The sequence below is a fragment of the Prunus persica genome, chromosome G7, assembly GCF_000346465.2.
Source record: "Prunus persica cultivar Lovell chromosome G7, Prunus_persica_NCBIv2, whole genome shotgun sequence".
Classification (NCBI taxonomy): domain Eukaryota; kingdom Viridiplantae; phylum Streptophyta; class Magnoliopsida; order Rosales; family Rosaceae; genus Prunus; species Prunus persica.
The window spans coordinates 18,274,539-18,293,297 of record NC_034015.1 but is presented as its reverse complement, the minus strand read 5'-3'; the positions used below and the strand labels follow the sequence as shown (position 1 = coordinate 18,293,297).

Genomic DNA, 18,759 nt, shown 5'->3' with positions numbered 1-18,759 from the left:
ACGATGATGATTTCGAATTTGGGTGGTTGCTTGCAGGTGTGGACATGCGTTCTTCTACAAATCCAGACCTCACTCTAATTCGTACTACGACAAAATAAGTCTAATGTTGGTGCTAGAACCCTCGTATTCTTGGAAGAATTGGAACAATCCTTGTACGAATACATGCACATTTGACTCCACAGCTAGCTTATTCAATTTTATCTTTTGTCTTCACTGGGAAAGGCCTTCCATTTTTATAAAGGGCACAATGTTGGGCTATCTGATTTTGTAGCACAGGTTTGGTTGCCATTTTGTGGGCCTCAATGTGTTTGGGCTTCATCAACAGACAGGTGTTTGATTTTTTTTTTTCTTATTCCAAAAATACATTTCAGTTTTCATTTTATTTTTCTTAACTTTTTTTTTTCCCTCAATCACAGCCTCTCACCACATGCCTCTTGAAAAAGAACCCCAACTTTAGCCATTTAGGCCTCTTTAACCTTAACCCCAAAAGAATGACTTGCTTTATTTGGGGAAATAAAAATTAAATAGGAAAGTTAAACCAAAAATAAAAAGACAAAATAGCATTCAACTGAGAAAATAATGTTGTGAAATGAAATATATATTTAGATTAAGAAAGAAAAACACGTGTCTACTTCTGAATGGGTTACACTAGTGAGCAACGAGTACGAACAATGAGGGAATCATTGTCCTTACCAAAAATTAAGTGTACCATATAAAGTCACTTTTTGCTTGTGAGGTAGAGATTTTGAATTAGAATGCGTTTGCATTGGTGTGGGAAGGTTTTTATAAAATAAAGGGAGACAAAGTGGATTAAAGAATCCATGTTTTATTCCCCATTAATTTAAAAAAAAACAAACAAAGAGTCTTTCATGTGTCTATCTTTCATATAAATAAAGTTACTTTAAACAAAAGTACTTCATATAATTTGAGAAGAGAAGATGGCATAAGGAAAATATTGGCATACTAGTGGTGGTTGTTTTCACATAATTAGAGGAGATTCACAGATTGAATGAAATGAATGCAATGATGGATACAAATTTGTTGATACCTAATTGACGCTAATTCATTATAATATCGTAACTTTGTTGTATATGAATTATTTTTTACTAGCCTCTCTGCACGCGCTTCCGCGCATACGAGAGGTTTTTTTTAAAAATTTTTTAAATTTATTTTAGAATAAAAAAAGATAATGGATATTTGTATTCCATAAAAATAGGACCCATTATCTGAATTTTCTTTTAATTTTAATTTTTTTAATATGAAAAATTATGAATTTACCATATTATCCTCATTTAATTAATAATTTCAATTCTTAATATTTGCATTAACCAAGGGCATTTTTTGGTATTTTGAATGTTTCACCATTTTCTGCTTTTTGCTTTATATATATAGATAGATTATAAAAGTAGCTTTTGTAGAAATTTAAAATAAATAAATTGATCAAATAATTTGTTACCAATGAACTCATATTATAAGGAAAATACTTGTCTTCTCTCCTACATTCTTATCAATAAAAGTTTGACATGTGTGTAAAAGTGTTTTGTTTTGTTTTGTTTTGTTTTTTTTTTTTGCGTTAGATAAATTATTTATTGCACTTGTGTCAAGCAACATTCATTAATCCTTAGATTTCTATGTGGATGTGTCACACCAGTTTGACATGTGTGTGGTAATTTTTATTTTTATATTTTTTTATGTTTTATTTTTACACACATGTCAAGTAATATTCGTGAATGCTTGCTAGTGGGGTCTAGTCCAACGAAAAAAGAATCTTAACTTATATACTAGTGATCTCAAATTCGATTCTACACGACATCTTGACATGCCATGTATGAGAAAATCCTCCTTCCTCTTCCCCCTTCATTCTATCTAGATGTGTCACACTCCACAAAGCACGGCAAGAATTCCTGTCTTTTCTATAGTTTTTATAAAAGAATTGCAATTTTTCGGTTGATTGGCCAGAATCCAACCCAGAATATGTAACCAATAAAATAATAACATTGTGCTTGATTAATTGTCGTTGATTAAAAAGAGATCCCAGGACTGTATAATCCTCTGCGTCACCACCATTGTAGAATTTAAAGAGTTAACCATAATTAACAAGAGTAGCGTGCACATTAAGGAAGAGGAAGACTACTCAAATTGAAATTGCAGAGAGAGAGTCCAAAAGCGTCTCAATCTCAGCGACAAGTTTCCAATGAGAACAAGGAAACCTGAGATGGAGAAAACAGTGGCTCACTCTCAGTCTCAGCCTCAGTCCCAAATTGAGATCGTGAACATTGAAGACGACGATGCCTTTTGCTTCACACCCATTTCACTGAAGCGCTCGGCAGAGCACTTGGAAGAGGAAAGAGGCCTTCAATCGATCAAAGCAGGTAACTTTATCGACCTTTCTGATGAAACTCTAGACTTTTACGACGATGACGATGAGCTTAGAATTCTTAGGTTTAAACCCTCAAACACCCCCTTCGGAAAACGAACAAAACCCTTTACGGGTCCTTCTGTGACCGAAGCTGGGCAATCTTCCAATTCCAATGAAAACCCATCTTTTGTTTGTGAAATCTGTGTTGAAACCAAGCCCGGAAACCAGTTGTTTGGGGTAGAAAATTGCAGCCATGGTTATTGTACTGACTGTACGGTCAACTACGTGGCCTCGAAGCTTCAAGAGAACATCACAAACATTAGGTGCCCTGTTCCTGATTGTAAAGGATTGCTAGAGGCCGAGTATTGTCGACCAATTCTGCCCCCTGAGGTGTTTGATAGGTGGGGAAGTGTGTTGTGTGAGAGTGTGATTCTTGGGTCTGAGAAGTTCTATTGTCCCTATAAGGATTGCTCTGCTATGTTGATTGATGATGGGAAAGAGGTTATAAGGCAATCACAGTGCCTCAATTGTTGGAGAATGTTCTGTGCCCAGTGCAAAGTTCCTTGGCACGAGGAGATTGAGTGCGAAGAATTTCAGAAGTTGAATAAGGATGAGAGGGAAAAGGAAGCTGTCATGTTGAAGAACCTTGCGCAGCAGAAACAATGGAGAAGATGCCCCAATTGTAAGTTCTATGTGGAAAAATCGGAGGGTTGCATGTTCATGATGTGCAGGTCAGTCTATCTGCTATTTTTCCTCAAAGTCTTCGCATTTGATTTATACCCATATATGTTATCTTTTGTTGAAATTATTACATGGTTTTTTCACGTGAATTAGCAATTTCGTTGTTGGTTCTACCTTATAATATAAAAGATCAGTTGGAGTTGCTTTGCCACTCCATGCCTGTTGTATAAAAATCCCCTTGAGGATGATTGTGCGATCATGTTTGCTCACTATTATTGGATGCATCGCTGGGAAAATGCATTGGATAAAGAAAACTAATTAGTGCGTCTTTATGAGGCTACACATACAATTTGCCCTGAATTTGCTGTACTAAGCATCAAAGCTATAAAGTAGACTGCTCACTTCTTTATCTTAATCAACCTCTGTCAACAGCAATTTCTGTCTCCCTGAAATTGACTTTATTCAAAACTGTTTACCTTGGTTGTTCTCGGTTCTTGAAACGTGGTACAAGGTCCACAGACCAGGGTATGAATTTGAGTACGATTACCCCGATAATAGCCAATTCCTAGGTGGAGGAATTATTGGTTTTCTGGCACCTCTAGTAAGGTAATATTCTCAAACAACAATTGAGTTCGAGCTAAAGTTCCCATCTTTAGAGTCCTTTGTCTTTGTCCTTTGAAGTGGCTATCTGGAGGTCTAATGTGGGAGTCTGCAAAAATAAGGCAGCCATGCCTTGACACATTTGAATAGATTTGTGAAAAGCAGTGAACTGAATTGGAGTTGTCACAATGGATGAGCATAGTAACTGTGTATCTTTGTTCAAACGAACAAGATAGGAAATAAATCCTTTCTTAAATTCAGATCAGCACTGCCTAACTTTTTTAGCTGCAAAATTTAAACTTGCCTAAATTTTCTTCTTGTTTTATGTGACCAGTCTTTGAACTAAATTTTGAGTTTACTGTGTATGAAGCTTTCTATTTTTCAGAACTTTATATAGCTACACCCCATTGTCCTGCTGAAATTTGCCCTGTACAATTACTCTGACTTGTTTCGTTCAATGAATCCTTGAATTCCCTGTGAATTTCTATTTATTATGTGTTGATTGCAGGTGCAAAACAGCTTTCTGCTACAGATGCGGTAAAATTTTAAAAGCCAATCATGGCCACAATTGTCCCAATTGTAGGGGGCGTTGACATGTTCTATAACATAGATTATGATGATACTTTAAATATTGCAAATCATCAAACAGTACATGTATGAGAAAATTCTACAGTCCCAAAAGAGGTGGGATAACAATAGCTGATACCTCCGTGCTCAATAAAGTTCCAGTTAGCTTTTCATCGGATTTGAGCTCGGTTTGAATATATCTGCACTTCACTTTTAAGTTTAAGCAGTAGGAGAGTTTACTTCGGTACCGTCAAGTCTTGCAGATGCTTCAGGTGTTTCAATGCTTCCCATCCTCTCCACAGCTCAGCCTTTCCAAAAGGTCACACCATGGTTGCGGGTAGCTACCTAATCCATGAGGGGCAATATAGGCCTTCCACTGAGTATAGTTTATGCTGCTTTTTACAAGTTTGTATGAGGCTCTTTCGCCAAATGAAAGTGATGCTCCTTCTAAAGGGGGAAAAAAAGTCCTTCACCCATTGAATGAGCAATGATCAAGTTGGTAAATCGTTCCATGAAAATGTACTATATTTACCCAACAATCAGTCAAAAAGAAACCATGTTTGAGCTTCAAGTTATTCAAATTTAGACATTTGGTTGACGATTAAGGGGCAAACTTCCAAAAGCATATAAAATGATCAAAACCAGATATAAAACTATGAGCAAGGGTCTTGATGGGCTCTGATTTTTGTGACCCTAGTGGGATATTTTGGGCTATTAATTGAATTACAGAAATACCCCTGACGAACAATATAAACTATAGAGTGGCACGGGAAGGAAGGCTTGTTTTGGTCAACAAGAAGAAGGAAGTGGTGAAACTAAGCACTTCCCCACTACAAACCAAAGGAACCGAAACCCGTCCGCTTTGTCAGGGTGCGTGGTTAACTTGTCACCACTAAAATTACCATAATGCCCCTATAGATGCTGCATTGCAATTTGCATGGACAACTCAGAGGACATATAATTGATCAGCATCAGTTGACGATTAAGAGGCTAACTTTACGGAAATTTTGAAAGCTCATTGAAAAATCTGTAACGTTCTAGTCAAGAGGAAAATTCTTTTGTAATCTTGGTGATGTGGACCAATGGCTGATTGACACCATGCACAACTTTAAAGGGTAAGGAATAAAGTAGAGAGTAATAAGAAAACTGGAAAAAAGAAGGATAAATGAGCTTTTCATCTGTAAAAGCCTACAAGAGCGGTTTCTGGTTTAGTTGTGAGTCTAATTAATTATTTAATTAATCAATTTTCTTCTTTTGGATGCTCAAAGTTTTGTGCACTGCTACTATAACTGTTGCTTCTACTCTCTTGGCTTCTCTTAGTGTAATCTCTCTCTCTCTCTCTCTCTCTCTCTCTCTCTCTCTCGGTGAGTGTCAATGTTTGATCTCACATTATTGTTTACTGTTTTCTCTTTCTGCAAAATAATATATATATATATATATATATGTAAGCATATGCGTATGAATGTATGTTGTGTGTCCTGTTGTCACGCTTGGAAACCAATTCTGTCAACTGGGTTTATGGAAGATAATGTGATCAATATGTTAACCCATGAGTTTAATTTAGCTGCCATTTAGATTATAAGGCCGGGTATATATATATGTCTTATATTTTTCTGTTCTCTTCATGCAAATTTTGTAATACATCTGTGTTGGGTTTTCTGGAATGTATGATTGGGGTTTTGTTCCTGCTAAATTTAGGTTCTTTCAGGAATTTCAGAGAATCATTTCATAATAGATTTAGAGAGTGCTGATTTTCTTAGGCTTTATTGGAAAACATGACCGTAAATTCATGTACAGGAAAGTCTTTAAGCTAATTGTATGTCCATTTTTCATAAACTATAGGTGCAGCCAGCATAAAATAAGCAGAGGAGGAAAAGTCTTTATCTTTGAAGATGGACAACTATCTTAATCAATTTTTCAGTTCCTCTTCATGGTCAGATGTAGATGTGAAGGAGAGATCATCTTGGGGATGTTGTGAATCTGGGCAACCAAATGAAATGCTTCTCAATTCAGCTGGAGTGGATGAGGATGACAACAATAGTTCCCCTACATATTTGACTAATTCAAACCACAGTATGGAGAGCTTGGCTGCTCAAGATGCTTCATCTATTGTTCATGATTTAGAGTCAGATGCACAAGATGATGGTAAAAACTTCAAGCCAAACCTCTCAAATGGAAAGGTGGATGGTAGCTTTAAAGTCGAAAATCCGGGCCTGCAATATGATGTGGATATTGTAACCCCCTGCTCACTTGCTTCTCTGGAGCAGCTGCCTTTGAATGGTAACATGGTGAGAACATCTCTTTCCACCATAGAGCCGGAAAATGTGGTATGCAACAACCGTGAACCATCCATCTTCGAAAGATTCAATGGAGATTTCGAAACCCTTCCTTCGATTTCTCAGTTGTGGCCTCTTCAATCTTATGAGGGTGTTCCTTCTTCTCTTTCTCCTGGTATGGGACAGCACAGAATGTGCAGCTTTGGCTTAAAAGGAGAATATGGGGATAATGGTACTTATGCCATGGCAAACGATCCCAATAACTTGGCTGTTTTAGTCACCACAGAGGTATCAGTCTAGGATCATAAACTTACTTAATATTTCTAGTTATATAAGCTTTAGGGAAAAACTTGGGTAGCTACAAATTAGATTTTAACTCATAGTTATGATTATCTATTTACAGTTTTGGTAAGTGAAATGGTTTTATGATTGTTGCCTGTGTAATTTTGAAGGGAAAGCAGGACCTACAAAATTATCCTTTGCCTTCTTTTGCTTCTGGGCCTCAGATTACAATGACAATGTCTGGATTGCAGTCCTTACAGCAGGTACTTATCCTAGCTCCACTGTTCTCTTGGATACTTTTGAGAAGGAAATCCTAATTCTATCAAGCATTGTAAAAAAATGAACTTACAATTTTCACTTACAGGCTACATCAACTACCCCCTCTGCTGAATGTACTGGAACTGGAAAGCCTCGTATGAGGGCACGTCGAGGCCAGGCAACTGATCCACACAGTATTGCTGAAAGGGTTAGTTGTGTCATTCATATAAAGTTTTGCTTCTTCATGCATTATCTGTTTCCAAGACCTGAACCATTAGAATTTGAAGTCCACTTGTCAAAGGAATTTGGTTGGGAATTAAATGGACTAAGCATTTATATCTTATAAAACACATATTTGCAGCTTCGGAGAGAAAAAATTGCTGAAAGAATGAAGAACCTGCAAGAACTGGTGCCGAATTCTAACAGGGTAAGCTCTTCCATCTCGCACTGAAACAGTTGCCAGTGTAATTTATAGTGGCTGGATTTAAAGAAGAGCTGATATGATTGGTAATTTTGCAGACTGACAAGGCATCCATGCTAGATGAAATCATTGAGTACGTCAAATTCCTTCAGCTCCAAATCAAGGTATATGACGGAGAACTTTCATCAACAGTTTATATTCTTTGCTCCAGAAATAGGGTTGTAATGAAACTCAATTTTCAGTTTCCCAAACTGTGGATGGTTGACTCGAATACGGTCTGAAAAATTGAACAAAATCACAATTAACAGAACTGAGACTTTGAATTCTGTTACAGTGTCCATAATTTGGTGCTTGATATGACAATATGCAGGTGCTAAGCATGAGCAGAGTTGGTGCTGCAGGAGCAGTTGTTCCTCTCATCACAGACACTCAACAAGCTAAGGTGCGAAACCCTCTTCTAAATTTTCTTCTTCTTCTCTCTCTCTCTCTCTCTCTCTCTCTCTCATGTTCTAATTAGGAATAAGAACAACTTGATCATTGTTCTGATAAGTGAATCTATGTCAGGGTGCCAATGGTTCTTCGCTGTTGCCGTCAGTTGGCCAAGTAACTGACATTTCATTCAATGAAATTGCCTTAGAGCAAGTAGTGAGGCTGATGGAATCAGATGTGACCAAGGCAATGCAGCATCTCCAAAGCAAAGGTCTCTGCCTTATGCCAATTGCTCTTGCTGATGCCATATCCACAGAAAAAAAATCATCATCATCACCAGCTCCTGCTTCTGATGATTGGAAGAAAACCGGTTTCAACGATAGCGGCCTTGTTCAAAACAACAGCAGCAGCAGCAGCAACAGCAGCTTGCCTGAGGTCAAACAAGAAGCCAAGAACCATTCTTTTGCTGCAAGATAACTTAGAACAAGATATATATATATATATATATAACTTTTACCTCATTATTTTTTTTCTAGGCTTCTCTAGCAAATTGGGTTAGTTGCTCCTTCATGAATTTAATTTAATTTTCTATTTATTTAATTTAATTTTTTTTTTTGGTCCTTTGGCCTTCAAAAGAAATCAAATTCTGTAGGGTTATCTGTCATCTTTCAACACACACACATGGCAAACACTGACCATCTGAATCAAAAGGGTATGCACCAGCGACGGTTCATACTTCATTCATGGCTTGGTTTTGACTTGTAGCAGTTGGATCAGTTCAATCACGTGGCCTTGGTCACGTGTTGTCTTGTTTGACCAATGACCATGCGCTCGGCATCTACTCAATAAAATGACTATTGAGATGAATTGTATGCTTTAAAAACCTCTGGCAAAAATGGTCGCTGGGATGAATAATTTGCTATAAAAGCCGAATTTAATGTAGTTTTTTTTCATTTAATTAGAAAAAATTTCATATTCGACTCACATGAACGGATAAAGAAATACTTAAATTTTTCATGAAAAATAAGTTATTTCACCGAATTACGGAATGATTCATATTTGACTTAAATAAATACGAGAAAGATAAAAATTAGCTATGAATCATTTTCGTTTATAAAAATAAAACAAAATAAAAACCATTGGCAAAAATCACATTCATCTTTTCTCACACACATGCATGACGTGCTACCGTTCTAGTTTTATCATAAATCAATCTCTAATATAAAAAGTTATCATAAATTGATTTCAATTTCGATATTTATCTTTTTATCTTCACATGCACTGATTATAGTATGCAAATAATTAATAATAATTATGGTGATTCATGAGTAAAGAACCCTCCTTTTCTTCTTCGACGTGCCACCACTCCACACAAAAATCGAAATAGTATTCCAAAAAACAATATTTAAAAAAAATAAATAAATAAATAAATAAATATATATATAACAAGCCAAAAACAAACAACAAAAGACAAAAAAATAGAGGAAGAAGGTATAAATTTTTTGCATGAGAATTCATTAAATAAGTCGGTGGATCTTGGCGTGATATATAGAGTAAAGTTTCAATGGGAGCGCCAAATTGTGGGGAATTACAGTTACAGGTGCGGTTGACATTTCGTCTTTCTTTATCTTGTAATTTTTCGTATGATTATAATAATAATATTATTAATTTTTGTGTGGTTTATATATTTTATGGTTCGTGTTTGTTTCCATGAACGAATATATGCAGGTTTGTCGTTGTATGAACAAACCATTTTGAGCCGAAATTAAAACATTTATATATTCTGCATATAAGACGTGGTTATATTTCTGGTGGGGCCTATCGAAGATTTTGCGCCTTGTTTGATTGATTAGGGCTTGGGTTGTTTGGTTGGCACACAGATAAATTGAATTGAAGAAAGAAAGCATTTTGGGATTGAGCTCTGTAATTTTTTGCAATCTCTCAGAATTCTAATTCGGAAAGGCACTGAATTTGGGGACTTTCGCCTTGGGGAATTGAATTTGGCTGCTTCGCAACTCTTAGTCCTGGTAATTTATGTTGCTTTTCTTCTACACCATGAGAAAATTAAGCTTAAGTTGTGCCTTTGCATGCAACCCTTTTGCTAGCTACAATGGGTAATTCTTTTTTTGAATTCTCAGTTTCTCTGCAAACCTCAATTCTCAGGTTCTCTTTTTATGTTTATGAATTTTGGAGTTGTCAATCCAAGTATGAGTGTTAAGATGACATTTATGTATACATTTTAATTTCAATGAGTTCTTAGCAATCAGCTAGTGATCTTGTTGGGTTTTGCAATTGCTTCATTTTCTTTGTTTTCTTTTGGATTTTTATTTTTTAGCAGGTGCATTCGTACTCACTTGTCGTTTGTTGTGGGAAGAGTTTGCAATGATCCTCTCATCATGAGTGGGCTTGGGTGGGGTAGTTGTCCATGGGCACCCCCGACAACAAACTATCCGAGTTAGTTGACATTTTCAAGTCTTGGATCCCCAGGAGGTCCGAGCCGCCCAATGTGTCCAGGGACTTTTGGATGCCTGATCAGAGCTGTAGGGTATGTTATGACTGTGACTCTCAGTTCACAATATTTAACCGGAGGCATCATTGTCGACTTTGTGGCCGAGTTTTCTGTGCCAAGTGTACTGCAAACTCTGTTCCTGCCCCATCTGATGAGCAAAGGGCTGGAAGGGAGGATTGGGAGAGGATTAGGGTCTGTAATTATTGCTTCAGGCAATGGGAGCAAGGGATAGCAACAGTTGATAATGGCCCCCCTGCACGAAGCCCTGGCCTCAGTCCATCACCATCTGCGACAAGTTTGGCAAGTACCAAGTCCAGCTGCACCTGCCACAGTAGTAGCAGCACTATTGGCTCTACCCCTTATTCGACTGGACCTTACCAGCGTGTGCCGTATACTTCTGGTCTTAGCCCTAATCAATCATCTCCCCAAATCGATTCAGTTACAGCCACACAAGACAATTGTACATCTCAGAGGAGTATTAGTTCTGATGCAGCCATGGCAGAGTCGTCTCCTAACCACTTTGGCTTTGGCATGAACAGGTATCTCCTGCCCTATCTGAATATTTTTTTTCTGAGTACTTTCACAAATTGATACAGCATTATTTTCTCTAGTTTCACATGTGTTTTCAATTGTCCTTGTAAGATATTTGAGTATTTCTGAATAAAGAAGACAAAATGTGGGTTGAAAAGTGAATAAAGAGTTTCTGTTTCTGTGAAATATCATTTGACTCAATTCATTCTTCATCTAAGGTGAATGTTACCTGTGAGACATTTATTGTTAGGTCATATTAATGACTGTATTCTCATATTCTTACATCTGATTCTTTATAAGATAATTAGTTTCATGTTTTTACTTATCCTCTGATACCAGGAGTGATGATGAGGATGATGACTATGGCGTTTATCGTTTAGATTCAGAACCAAGTCATTTCTCTCATGCCAATGACTATTATGGTGCAGTCAATATCGAGGAGTTCGATAATGTCTATGGACCACACAATGTGCATCTTGATGGAGATAACACGAGTTCCTTATTACCTGAGGGTTTTGATACTCAGGGTGTAGAGGGAAGTCAGGAACTCAGGGAAGAATCATATGAACACAATAATTGTGATGAGTGCGAAACTTCTCCATATGACCTGCAAAGTACAAATGCAGAACCTGTGGATTTCGAGAACAATGGGCTACTTTGGCTCCCTCCGGAGCCTGAGGATGAGGAAGATGAGAGAGAAGCTGTCTTATTTGATGAGGACGATGATGATGGTGGTGGTGTTGGTGGTGCTACTGGGGAGTGGGGATATTTGCGTTCTTCAAATAGCTTTGGTAATGGGGAGTGTCGTACTAGAGAGAAGTCAATTGAGGAGCACAGGAATGCGATGAAGAATGTGGTGGAAGGTCATTTTAGAGCTTTGGTAGCTCAGCTTTTGCAGGTTGAAAGCCTACCTCTGGGTGATGAAGACAACAAAGAGAGCTGGTTGGACATAATTACATCTTTGTCGTGGGAGGCTGCCACACTCCTTAAGCCAGATACAAGCAAGGGTGGAGGAATGGATCCTGGGGGATATGTGAAGGTCAAATGCATAGCTTGTGGGCGTAGGAATGAGAGGTAATTTTGATCTAAAGTCTGTGTATGGTTTCACATTGCAGTGCAGCTTAAGGCACCGTCATTCGGTGTAGTATTTCAGTAGACCAAATTCAGAATGGTTCCTAAAATTTTAGCTTATATTTGTGACAGTCCTGTTATGTCTGCTTATGCAAGCATTTCTTGTTGGTTCTATTATCAATGAGTATATTTTAGCTATCGATTTGGGCTGAAGTGTTAATCATTAGCTATTTAACCATATCTCCTGTTATTGAACCATTTATGTGTCCAAGATGGAGATTTCCATTCTACACAAATATCATTGTGAAAGCTTATTAAAAGAAGATGGCCTTTGTTATTCTGTTAGACTGATGATACATACTTTTAGGTTCTTGGAGGTGGATGACATGTTTTTGCTGAATAGATGCTATATGCTTGCTTGAATGTTCGCTTCATGTCTTCCATCACCACCATTTATTGCAATAAGGCTTCATTAAGGTTGTATGTTCTTGTAACAAATCACCCATTTTCATAATTTTGATGGCTTTTCATTTCATTTTCTTCAGTACGGTGGTTAAAGGAGTTGTTTGTAAGAAAAATGTGGCTCATCGGCGAATGACATCAAAGATAGAAAAGCCACGCTTTTTAATCCTTGGAGGAGCTTTGGAATATCAGCGTGTTTCAAATCTGTTATCTAGTTTTGATACTTTGTTGCAGCAGGTTGCCCTTTTCCCTTTATTTAGGCTTTGTAAGTTAACAATTTAAATATATAGGGTTTTGATAAGGGTTTGAACCCTGCCTATGTTTTGTGTCACTTACTTATCCTACCATTCATTTAGCAATCTGGGAGGTTTCTTCTTCTGATGGACTAAATTCTCTATTTTAGGAAATGGATCATCTGAAGATGGCAGTTGCAAAGATAGACTCACATCACCCTAATGTTCTTTTGGTGGAGAAGTCTGTATCCCGTTATGCTCAAGATTACCTTCTTGCCAAAGACATATCACTTGTTCTGAATATCAAGAGGCCACTTTTAGAGCGAATAGCCCGCTGCACTGGGGCACAAATAGTCCCTTCAATAGATCATCTCATATCACCAAAACTAGGGTATTGTGATATATTCCATGTGGAGAAATTTTTTGAAGTGCATGGCAGTGCTGGGCAAGGTGGGAAGAAATTGACAAAGACTCTAATGTTCTTCGAGGGTTGCCCGAAGCCCTTGGGTGTTACTGTAAGTCATTAATATAATTACATCACACATGGACATGGTGGATATACAAAATTCTGCTTAAATTTTGGGCATTAACTGGCACTTATTGTTGTTCTTCTTAGACCTTGAATGTATAGGCTAGTTACTGTATTTTCAGTTAGGTTATCTATACAAATATAATATCCAGGTGGGAGCACAAAAGCAATATAGCAGAGACTAGGAAATTCTAATCAGCTTAACAGGATCACTGACCAAGGATGTTAATATTGTAAGATAGAGTTCGTAGCTTGGACTGATGGATTGTGGGGTTGCAATTGCATGCCTGTTTTTGCGTTTGTAGTAGTAATTCCTTTTAATCTGTTTTCTGTTTTAAGAAAATTAGAAAAATAAGAGTCAGAAGTATTCAGATGAATTGAATTTGTTTCAGATTTTGCTCCGTGGTGCCAATGGGGATGAGTTAAAGAAGGTGAAACATGTTGTCCAATATGGAGTTTTTGCGGCTTATCACTTGGCTCTGGAGACTTCATTTCTAGCTGATGAAGGTGCTTCACTTCCAGAACTTCCTTTGAAGTCTGTGATAACTGTTGCATTACCCGATAAACCATCAAGTATTGACAGGTCTATTTCCACAATACCTGGTTTTAGTGTCCCAGCGGCTGGCAAGCCTCAGGGTCCCGAAGCTAGCAGTGAACTACAGAAATCTAATAAAGGCTCAATTTCAGATAGTGACTTGTGTACCAATATCGACCCCATTTTGAATATGGAAGGCGCCAATTCAATTTGCTCATCTAAAGCTGCTTGCTCTCAAGCTTTTCTTGGAGTTCATTCCTCGGGCTCTGTAGCACCTAGATCTCCCTTCGGTTCCTTGTCTCACCCGGGAGAGGATATCAGAGATTCCTTCCGTAAAAAGCTCCCCGGAATTTGTGCCTCTGAAAATGATATTGATATGGGTTGTAAAGAATCTTTCCTGGCCAAAACAGATAAGGCTGGAGAAGCTTTGTTCAATGATAGATTGATCTCTAATTCTTTTGGAGCCTCAGAGGCATTAGAACATGGTGGTGGCAATAGCCATGCTGATAATGTTGATTTAGTTGCAAATCTTGGAGAGGCTCCAGGATTTACATCCATAAAAAATCATAGTGATAATCACAATGAGGAGGTGGAATCTTCAAAGGAAGAGTTTCCCCCCTCACCTTCTGACCACCAAAGCATTTTGGTTTCCCTATCAACACGTTGTGTGTGGAAAGGAACTGTTTGTGAACGTTCACATCTCTTTCGAATCAAATACTATGGAAATTTTGATAAGCCTTTGGGGAGGTTCTTACGAGATCATCTATTTGATCAGGTACTTTCTATTGTCAATCATGACCTTTTTCCTTTGCTAATTTGATATGAAATATATTTTTCTTCAGCACTGTCATAACACGAAGTTGTCATTCTTCTTTATTAGAGTTACCTTTGTCGTTCATGTGGGATGCCATCAGAAGCGCATGTTCATTGTTATACTCATAGACAAGGGAGCCTTACAATATCTGTTAAGAAACTCCCAGAGACTTTGTTACCGGGGGAAAGGGAAGGCAAAATTTGGATGTGGCACAGGTGCTTGAGATGTCCTCGAACCAATGGCTTTCCTCCAGCAACTCGCAGAGTAGTCATGTCAGATGCTGCTTGGGGTTTATCTTTCGGGAAATTTTTGGAATTGAGCTTTTCAAATCATGCAGCTGCAAACAGAGTCGCAACCTGTGGTCATTCCCTTCACAGAGATTGTCTTCGGTTTTATGGGTATGTATTTTCCCTTATGAACTGCTGAAACTTGCACTAACCAGTCTCAGTCCACCCCACCAAATAGAAAATGTTGAAGAAGAAAAACATTCAGGATGTGTATTAAATTTTTTCTGTCATTGTACCAGATAGACACTACATTCATAATTTTGTCGTAATTTCTCAGCTTAGACATCTGTAGGTTAGTTAGGGTGGTTTCATAACTGTTAACTCAAGGTGCTCTGATTTGGGTTTCTTGGGTTGAGTGGTCTAGACTTCAAGACATCTTGTCACCATTCTCAGTTTACCTTTTTGAGTTTCAGAGAAAAACTTGTTCTGTTGCATCACTTTGTTTCTTTTTGTTCTTTCTAAGTTCTCATCTAGACACTAAAGCAATATTTGGTATCTTCTTATCCTATTGTTCTTACGTGTACAGTTTTGGGAGAATGGTTGCTTGCTTCAGCTATGCTTCAATTCATGTTCATTCTGTTTATCTGCCACCATCCAAACTCGAATTTTACTATGATAATCAGGAATGGATACAAAAAGAAGCAGATGAGGTGCAGTTTTTAAATCTTAGTTGCTATAGCAAGTGATTCTAAACTTCTCAGTGCTTATGAGATTGTTGATCTTGTGTTACTAGATGGGTCATCGGGCAGAGCTTCTATTTACTGAATTGCGCAATGCACTTAATCAAATTTTAGGGAAGAGACCACTTGCAGGAACACAGGATGGTGGTAAGAAAGCACCTGAATCAAGTCATCAAATTGCAGAACTTGAAGAGATGCTTCAAAAGGAAAGAGAAGACTTTGAGGTAGTTCACTTGAATCCCACCCCCATTCCACCTGCTCCTTCGTACTCAAAGTCTACCCAGCATTATGAAATTTTCATTTCCTTTTTCATTTGTTAAGGAAGTTCTATTATTTGCATTATTTGGTATCTCACTGGTGACAATGGCATTGTTTAGGAATCACTACGAAAAGTTATGCATAGGGAGGTGAAGTTTGGCCATCCTGCAATTGATATTCTTGAGATCAATAAATTGCGGAGGCAGTTGCTTTTCCACTCTTATGTTTGGGACCAACGCCTGATTCATGCTGCCAGTTTAAGTAACAAAGGTTTTCAGGAAGGTTTGAGCAGTTCCCTTCCGAAACTCAAGGAGAAACCTCTCAGTTCTATGGAGAAGCTTGCCGAGACAAATATAAACTCCAAGCCAGGTAAAGGAGTTAGTATTTGTGATTCATCTCTTCTGGAAACAAAGCCCGATATAAATGTTAATCAAGGAGGAGATGTTGGCTACTTTAGCCCGCCTGGAGGGGTTCAGAACAAAACTGAAATGGGTCTGGACCTGAATCATAGTAATGAGGCTGATCTTTCCACTCCTTCCTTTCCAAATGTCATAGATAAATCTGATCCATTGGAATCTGGAAAAAGTGTACGAAGGGCCCTCTCAGAAGGGGATGAGTGTCCAACAGTGGCAAATTTATCTGATACCCTTGATGCAGCTTGGACTGGTGAAAGTCATCCAACTAGTACAATACCTAAAGACAATGGCTATTCTATTCCTGATTCAACCTTAGTAAATTCTCCAACTGCAATAAGAAAAGTTGCATCTAATTCAGATTTGCAGAACTATACTATTGACCAAGTTGGGGTACAGGTAACTCATTCTCTTAGCTCTCCATTGCATCTTAAGGGATTCGACAAAAATATTTCCTTGAATGCTCAGAAGCTCTTTATTGGTGAGGGCAATCCTGTTTATGTTCCATTGTTCAGGGAATTGGAACGGCAAAGTGGTGCCAGGCTGCTACTGCCTATTGGTGTTAATGACACTGTTATCCCTGTGTTTGATGATGAACCCACTAGTATTATTGCATATGCACTTGTCTCGCCAGATTACCATTTGCAGATCTCTGAGTCTGAGAGACCAAAAGATGCTCTGGATTCTTCAGTCTCATTACCCCTTTTTGATTCAGCAAATCTTCTCTCACTTACCTCTTTTGACGAGGCAGTTTCTGAGACCTACAGGAATCTTGGTTCGTCTGATGAGAGCCTCATATCCACGTCACGGTCACGGAGCTCTCAGGCTTTGGACTCACTCTTGTCAAAGGATTTACATGCTAGAGTTTCTTTTACAGATGATGGCCCCCTTGGCAAGGTGAAGTATACAGTGACTTGTTACTACGCAACGCGGTTTGAGGCTTTAAGGAGGACATGCTGCCCTTCTGAAATAGATTTTGTGCGATCTCTTAGCCGTTGTAAGAAGTGGGGGGCCCAGGGTGGAAAGAGCAATGTTTTCTTTGCAAAAACCTTGGATGATCGGTTTATCATCAAACAAGTTACAAAGACGGAGCTGGAGTCATTTATCAAGTTTGCACCATCTTATTTTAAGTATTTGTCAGAGTCAATTAGTACTCGAAGCCCGACTTGCCTGGCAAAGATCCTGGGTATTTATCAGGTATTCTTCGTTGCTTTTGCTTTCACCAAAATGCTTAATGACTTTATGTTGAGGTCATAACCTGAGCTATAAAATTACATTTGCCTTGGTAACTAACTGCTTCTCCTGCTGCTGCTTTCTTGTTCAGATATGGAACTAGCAACTAGTTATAATAAGATCAATTAGTAGATCTTACCTCATTCATATTCACATCTCAATCTGGACATCTTGCCTGTGTAACAGATGCAGAAGTATTTCATGTGGATTTTCTTACTTGTCTAATCTAGATTGAGAAAACCAAGTTCTTTTGACTTGCAACCCAAAAAAGATTTTCACATAAAAAGAAATCCTGAATATGATATGCTACTTTTCACTATATCTCAGTCTAACCCAAATTCTTCATTTCCTTTTTGTCATGAAGGTTTCATCAAAGCATGGTAAAGGAGGAAAAGAGTCCAAGATGGATGTTTTAGTAATGGAGAATTTGTTATTTCGACGGAATGTCACACGGCTTTATGATCTCAAAGGATCTTCTCGATCACGTTATAATCCAGATACAAGTGGGAGCAATAAAGTTTTACTGGACCAGAATCTGATTGAAGCAATGCCAACTTCTCCAATTTTTGTGGGTAACAAGGCAAAGCGGCTACTAGAGAGAGCTGTCTGGAATGATACTGCATTCCTTGCTGTAAGTTAGATTTAACTCCCTGTCGCGGTATTAATGTTTTCTCAGCAATCAGAAATCCTACTGTTTTGTTGTGTGATTTTTGTGGCATCCATGTTTTGCTAATATACTTTCATCGATTTTGCCAGTCAATTGATGTGATGGACTATTCATTACTTGTTGGCGTGGATGAGGAAAAGGATGAGCTAGTTCTGGGGATTATTGATTTTGTGAGGCAATATACATGGGACAAGCACCTTGAAACTTGGGTGAAGACCTCAGGCCTTCTCGGCGGACCGAAGAACACGTCTCCCACTGTGATTTCACCCCAGCAGTACAAGAAACGTTTCAGGAAAGCTATGACCACTTATTTTCTCATGGTACCTGATCAGTGGTCTCCCGCAACGATCATTGCTAGTAGGTCCCAATCTGAACTTTGCGAAGAAAATGCGCAGGGTGATGGAGAGCTGTGACACCTTTTAGCCTGTATATGTCGAGATTTAAGCCGAATAATCTCAACAATTTTTACTTGTATATGTGAAAATCTGAGCTGAATGAATCATGTCACTGCAAAGCTATATATCAATATGCCTCAATTTCTCTCGTTTTCTTTGTCTTGCTCCCAATGTCATTTTTTAAATAATTCTTTTGATATAGGCATTCAAAACTTTTTCTTTATAAGAAGACTTGGCAAGGAATTTTTCGTGAGGCATATTTCTTAAGC

The 18,759-nt window shown here is 38.1% G+C and overlaps 3 protein-coding genes across 8 annotated transcripts; all 3 read left to right on the top strand.

Moving 5' to 3' along the window:
- LOC18770044 (probable E3 ubiquitin-protein ligase RNF144A-A) lies at window positions 1,536-4,782 on the top strand. Its single transcript, XM_020569151.1, has 2 exons — window positions 1,536-3,090; window positions 4,149-4,782. Exons 1-2 carry the CDS (start codon window positions 2,195-2,197, stop codon window positions 4,231-4,233), a joined length of 981 nt encoding a protein of 326 aa, XP_020424740.1. The 5' UTR covers window positions 1,536-2,194; the 3' UTR covers window positions 4,234-4,782.
- LOC18770092 (transcription factor bHLH112) lies at window positions 4,936-8,690 on the top strand. 4 transcript variants are annotated; one of them, XM_020567886.1, is made up of 8 exons: window positions 4,936-5,322; window positions 6,050-6,771; window positions 6,936-7,028; window positions 7,130-7,231; window positions 7,385-7,450; window positions 7,543-7,608; window positions 7,815-7,886; window positions 8,009-8,690. In XM_020567886.1, the coding sequence occupies exons 2-8, from the start codon at window positions 6,100-6,102 to the stop codon at window positions 8,348-8,350; spliced, it is 1,413 nt and encodes a 470-aa protein (XP_020423475.1). In that variant the 5' UTR covers window positions 4,936-5,322; window positions 6,050-6,099; the 3' UTR covers window positions 8,351-8,690. The 4 variants fall into 4 exon arrangements, with proteins under 4 accessions (XP_020423475.1, XP_020423476.1, XP_020423474.1 ...); XM_020567887.1 differs by lacking the exon at window positions 4,936-5,322 and adding an exon at window positions 5,329-5,528; XM_020567885.1 differs by lacking the exon at window positions 4,936-5,322 and adding an exon at window positions 5,329-5,571.
- LOC18771295 (1-phosphatidylinositol-3-phosphate 5-kinase FAB1A) lies at window positions 9,355-18,646 on the top strand. 3 transcript variants are annotated; one of them, XM_007202997.2, is made up of 13 exons: window positions 9,355-9,473; window positions 9,602-9,900; window positions 10,212-10,921; window positions 11,253-11,987; window positions 12,530-12,683; window positions 12,850-13,194; window positions 13,601-14,518; window positions 14,624-14,955; window positions 15,371-15,494; window positions 15,578-15,748; window positions 15,902-17,392; window positions 17,793-18,059; window positions 18,185-18,646. In XM_007202997.2, exons 3-13 carry the CDS (start codon window positions 10,299-10,301, stop codon window positions 18,506-18,508), a joined length of 5,484 nt encoding a protein of 1,827 aa, XP_007203059.1. In that variant the 5' UTR covers window positions 9,355-9,473; window positions 9,602-9,900; window positions 10,212-10,298; the 3' UTR covers window positions 18,509-18,646. The 3 variants fall into 3 exon arrangements, with proteins under 3 accessions (XP_007203059.1, XP_020423314.1, XP_020423315.1); XM_020567725.1 differs by having other exon boundaries at window positions 10,209-10,921; XM_020567726.1 differs by having other exon boundaries at window positions 9,372-9,473; window positions 9,754-9,900.

Bases quoted from the DNA above. Each gene is read 5' to 3' on its own strand.
- LOC18770044 (XM_020569151.1), top strand. From the start codon at position 2,195: ATGAGAACAAGGAAACCTGAGATGGAGAAAACAGTGGCTCACTCTCAG. The intron at 3,091-4,148 runs GTCAGTCTATCT...TGTTGATTGCAG, and splicing joins TGCATGTTCATGATGTGCAG to GTGCAAAACAGCTTTCTGCT.
- LOC18771295 (XM_007202997.2), top strand. From the start codon at position 10,299: ATGGGCACCCCCGACAACAAACTATCCGAGTTAGTTGACATTTTCAAG. The intron at 10,922-11,252 runs GTATCTCCTGCC...CTCTGATACCAG, and splicing joins TTTGGCTTTGGCATGAACAG to GAGTGATGATGAGGATGATG. The intron at 12,684-12,849 runs GTTGCCCTTTTC...TCTCTATTTTAG, and splicing joins TTGATACTTTGTTGCAGCAG to GAAATGGATCATCTGAAGAT.
- LOC18770092 (XM_020567886.1), top strand. From the start codon at position 6,100: ATGGACAACTATCTTAATCAATTTTTCAGTTCCTCTTCATGGTCAGAT. The intron at 7,029-7,129 runs GTACTTATCCTA...TTTCACTTACAG, and splicing joins GATTGCAGTCCTTACAGCAG to GCTACATCAACTACCCCCTC. The intron at 7,887-8,008 runs GTGCGAAACCCT...AATCTATGTCAG, and splicing joins CAGACACTCAACAAGCTAAG to GGTGCCAATGGTTCTTCGCT.